General features: G+C 31.2%; 1 protein-coding gene across 1 annotated transcript; it reads right to left on the bottom strand.

Annotated features, from left to right (window-relative positions):
- Nucleotides 1-347: 347 nt before the first annotated feature.
- On the bottom strand, nt 348-1,673 carry LOC114269066 (uncharacterized). Its single transcript, XM_082877747.1, has 2 exons — nt 787-1,673; nt 348-756 (listed from the first exon to the last, which is right to left on the bottom strand). The coding sequence occupies exons 1-2, from the start codon at nt 1,595-1,597 to the stop codon at nt 620-622; spliced, it is 948 nt and encodes a 315-aa protein (XP_082733873.1). The 5' UTR covers nt 1,598-1,673; the 3' UTR covers nt 348-619.
- Nucleotides 1,674-5,415: the final 3,742 nt, after the last annotated feature.

Raw genomic sequence — 5,415 nt, 5'->3', positions numbered from 1 at the left:
AAACAATTTCTCAACTCAATTGAATTCACCCAAGTTGAACCCTTACTACTAGTTACTGGTTGCATTGACAATACCGTGCCCTTGTGAAGTATAGCACTTTGTATTTGAATTGGTCATGCCTGAACACCAATTGTTTATCTAATTGCCCAGGTGGTGCAAAAATGGCTAACTAATTAGTTACATTTCATTTCATTTCATTTACTTCTTTTTTGTTCTACTTAATGGAATTGATTAATTACGAAATGAAACAAAGTATTTGGCAACATATGTTGTTAGTAATTTATGTAATCTTTGAAGGAATGCATTTTTTTCTTGCATAAAAAAATAAATCTACATACAAACACACCTATAAAGAGATAAAAATATATTCTCATTTAACAAAATTATAAATGATAGAAATAATATATGATGTGGCATTGGATCGTCCCATTCAAACCTCTTCTCTTTTTTAAGTTGTCTTAAAATTTGGACAAAATTACAATCATTAAAATTTCACTAATCATTCATGTTTGAAAAGAAGGCGAAATTATTTTTCCTTACCAACATAGACTTTCTTACAATATTAATATATTTTATATAAGTACTCTTTTTTTTTTGTTCTTCATGCAACAAACAATTTTTAATGATGTCCAATTCCACCACCACCTCCTCCACCATATCCACCGCCTCCTCCTGCTCCTGCTCCTCCACCTATTCCACCACCTTTACCAAATCCTCCACCAAACCCACCACCGGAGCCACCTCCAATTCCACCACCTTTACCAAACCCACCACCAATTCCACCACCTTTTCCAAAGCCTCCGCCACCTCCAATTCCACCACCTTTGCCAAATCCTCCACCGATGCCACCCCCCTTACCAAATCCTCCACCAACTCCACCACCTTTCCCAAAGCCTCCACCACCACCGATTCCACCACCTTTACCAGACCCACCACCAAATCCGCCGCCTTTACCAATACCACCACCAATGCCACCACCTTTTCCAAATCCCCCACCAATTCCACCGCCTTTCCCAAAGCCTCCACCTTTACCAATACCACCACCGATGCCACCACCCTTACCAAATCCTCCACCAACACCACCACCTTTCCCAAAGCCGCCTCCACCACCAATTCCACCACCTTTACCAATACCACCGCCGACGCCACCACCCTTACCAAATCCTCCCCCAATTCCACCACCTTTTCCAAAACCACCACCTACTCCTCCACCTTTTCCAAAGCCCCCTCCAACTCCCCCACCTTTCCCAAAGCCACCTCCACCACCAATTCCACCACCTTTACCAATACCACCGCCAATGCCACCACCCTTACCAAATCCTCCCCCAATTCCACCACCTTTTCCAAACCCACCACCTATTCCTCCACCTTTTCCAAAGCCCCCTCCAACTCCCCCACCCTTTCCAAATCCACCACCGAGCCCACCACCGCCACCACCTCCCCCAAATCCACCCCCTTTACCAAAAGCCAGAAACTTCTCCTCCTCCTCATCATGCCTCACACTCGCCACCACATCTGTAGCAACCACTACACTCACAAGAACTTGAAAACAAACCAATAACAACACCACAATCCTCATTGCACCACTTACCATCATCTTCAAACAATGTTTAGCAATGAGCTTGAATTAACAGCACAAGCTTCATAGGTATATATATATACGCACAAAGTAAGTCACTCACTCTGTCACTTTGATTCACATTAAGTGGTCTCAACAACTAACCGTTCACCATATTGAGTCACATTCAATGGCTTCAATTATTTTGACGCGCTGTTTGGTGATTCGTCTTTAATGCCGATCTGTCTTTTCACAGAAAGTGTTGACGAAATAGGGAAGCAAGTCGGCGTGATATGAGACTGACACAACCATTAATTTGCTCTCACATGGCCACACAGAGTATTGGATGCTTCATATAGGTACATATCATATGAAACATAATATCATGCATTGGATCACCAGTGTTTTATGTACTGTTTCATTTTTTATGTCTAACTGTGGTTTCCACTTTTCTATTATAAACCAATGAAAAATGCTTGGGAGCACTAATTAGTGCTCTCACTAATTAGGTGGCAGTGGGTCTCGCTATTAATGATGTGATGTTTTGGTCTTGGAGTTGTATTTTTTTTTTATTTTTTTATTTTTTTAATGCATTAGTGCTATTAGTGGTGATATTTTTAGTGGGATGAATCATTGTTGTAAACCAATAGTAGGAGATAGGATACATATATATATATATATATATATAATGAGATAGATGACTTATAACAAAAAAAAAAAAATGTTCGGGAGTTTTAAGGGAGGTTTAATGGGATACACACACATATATATATATATATATATATATATATATATATATATATAATGAGATTGATGACTTATAACAAAAAAAAATGTTCGAGAGTTTTAAGGGAATTCTAATGGGTGGGCTCTATTTATTGATATGATATTTTAGTTTTTTTTTTTTTTTTTTCTTTTACTAGAATTAACTTTAGAATTTATTATTTAGATGGTCCGACCTATAATAACCTCGGGCAATGAAATTGAGATTTTGATTCTAATCATGTAATTGAGAGGAGCTTTTTTAAAGGTGAGTATATGTCATTGTGCTTTTGTCTATGGTGACTGGATTGATATTAGAGTCCTTTACATTTATACTACAATAAGTGTTTGGAAGATAATGCGGATCACACATCTATTATTAAGATTTGACTTCTCTTCGGTCCAAATTATAAACTAAAGGATGTTGTTCGGACTGTGAGAGTTATAAAGTGTCTTGTTTTATTATTTAAATCATTTATTTTGTCTGATCTTTCGAGTATTTTTTTTATTTTTTTAAGTACAATGGAAATACTTTCGAGTATAGCATTCATACAAAATATTAAGTGAATCTAATAATCGTAATATATTTAATTTATTATATTTGTCTCTAAAAAATATAAATGACAAGTGTATTTTTAAAAATAGATCATTCATTTTCTTATTAACAAATGCAAAAATTGAATACATCATAAATATCGAATTGATCTATTTTTGTGTGTGGGTGATATACACAAATAACCTGACAAAACCAACGATTCAGATTATCAAAATTAAATTTGTGACGAGCCTCACAGGCTCAAATTGCATTCAAATTAAAAAACCCAAAGAGATCCAGGTTATTATCAATAATGGTAGATATCATATGATAATTTCACGAAATATTTTCCGAACATCCAATAATTTGATATCCGATTAATTTAATTTGTCATTTATTTTAATAAATATAAATATGAGTGAATAAAATGTTAACGATATCTGATTAATTTAATTTTATTTTATAAATATATTTTACTCAATATACTTTAAAATATAAATAATTTAAATTATCAAAATAAATATCTAAATAAATACACGTGACTGTACAACAATAACTATTCTAACCCCCAACATAACAGCGACTCCAAATCGTATGCGAGGTAGATGAAGAATTTATTGTTTTGTCAATAAATGTACATACACGAGCTGGAAAATAGGCTTAATAATTGTACGGATAATAAATATCTAGTCAGTGTCCTTAATGAGAAGTTATTAGTGGTTTTCAGGCATAGTGCACTAATATATATATATATATATATGTTTGTTTTTTAGAATATGAAAAAATATTTCTCTAAAACAGTAACATATATTGGGGAGTCCGGATCCTCTCCGGCTGAAATCTCCGTCCGTTCTTCTGGGCGACGGATGAGATTTAGCCACGTCTCAGATTTGTTTCAAACCAAATCTCTCTCTTCTTCCACACTCTCTCTCCGTCCACTCACCAGTACACACTCTCTCTCCGTCCCTTTCTCACGGACATATACACTCACTCACACTCTCACTCACTCACACTCACTCACTCACTCACTCTCACACTCACTCTCTCTCTCTCTCTCTCTCACTTCTAACAAAAAAAAAAATTAAAATCACACATACTCTCTCTCTATCACATTTCTAATAAAAATAAAAAAATTATTTTAATCTTTTTCATTTTATTTTCATAATATATATATAATTTTTCATATAATTTTTTTTAAAAATTAATATCATTGAAAATATACTTTTAAAATAAGACTAATATTAAATATATTTAATAAAAATTTAAAATAAATAAAAAGTAATTACTATATTTAGTTATGCTTTCAAAGTATTATTTTTAAAATATAAAAATTATTTTGATGAAAATAAACACACAAAAAACATAATATTTTTGAAGTTCTCAAAAGTAATCTTCATTTCAAAAAAAAAAATATAGAATAATTTTTTATTTCCTTTAAAACACATATTCAATCTATGCATTGGTGTAAATCAAATATAGATTTTTTTTTTATTTCCTTTAAAAAAAATTATAAACCCGTTTGGTTAATAAAATTAAATTAAAAGTCATTATTTTTATATGTTTTTTTTAATGAAGATTGTTTTTGAGAATTTCAAAAATATATGATTTTTTTGTGTTTATTTCATCAAATTAATAAAATTAAATTAAAAGTCATTATTTTTATATGTTTTTTTTTTTGGAATGAAATTGTTTTTTAGAATTTCAAAAATATATGATTTTTGTGTGTTTATTTCATCAAATTAATTTTTATATTTAAAAAATAATAATTTGAAAACATAACTAAAATCGTAATTAGTTTTTATTTGTTTTAAATTTTTATTACATATATTTAATATTAATCTCATTTTAAAGGTATATTTTCAATGATATTAAGGTTATAAAATTAAAATTTATATTAAAAATTATATATATTATGAAAATAAAATGAAAAAGATTAAAATATTTTTTTTAATTTTTTATTAGAAGAGAGAGAGAGAGAGAGAGTGAGTGAGCGAGCATGTGTGGTGGGATGTGTGACCCACGTATGCGTGCAACGAGGAAGAGAGAAAAGGTTTATAGAAAAAGGGAATGATTAAGTGTGGTATGTTTTGAAACTTTTTTTGTTTAAAAAAATAAATCTGAATCATGCATTTCTTGCTGGGTGACGTGGTTCAATCTCATCCGTCGCCCGGTGGAACGGACGGAGATTCAAGCTGGAGAGGATCCGGACTCTATATTGGGTAGATGAAGAATTTATTGTTTTGTCAATAAATGTAGGTACACGGGCTGGAAAATAGCCATAATAATTCATATATATATTTTTAGAATATCAAAAAATATTTATGTTAAAAATAATCAGTGTGTTTGATTTGAGTTTTTTAGATTAAATTTTTTAAAAATTAACTTTTTTTGTCTTCGTATTTTTTTATTTTTAGTGAATATTTTTTAAATTTTAAACATTTTTTTTTACTTTTTTAGATACACATTACTTAGATATATTTAAAAAGTAAAAAATTTGTGAAAAAATATTTTAAAAAATTAATAAATACATAAAAATATAAAAAATGTACTGAAACCTTGT

Source organism: Camellia sinensis, chromosome 7 (assembly GCF_055761805.1).
Source record: "Camellia sinensis isolate YWXY chromosome 7, ASM5576180v1, whole genome shotgun sequence".
Taxonomy (NCBI): Eukaryota; Viridiplantae; Streptophyta; class Magnoliopsida; order Ericales; family Theaceae; genus Camellia; species Camellia sinensis.
Note: the sequence above shows the minus strand (reverse complement) of the source record. Positions and strands in the feature narration are given on the sequence as shown.

Excerpts from the sequence above, each read along its gene's own strand:
- LOC114269066 (XM_082877747.1), bottom strand. The coding sequence starts at position 1,597 with ATGATGGTAAGTGGTGCAATGAGGATTGTGGTGTTGTTATTGGTTTGT. Across the intron at positions 757-786 it reads TGGCGGAGGCTTTGGAAAAG|GTGGTGGAATTGGAGGTGGC; the intron begins GTGGTGGAATTG and ends GGTTTGGTAAAG.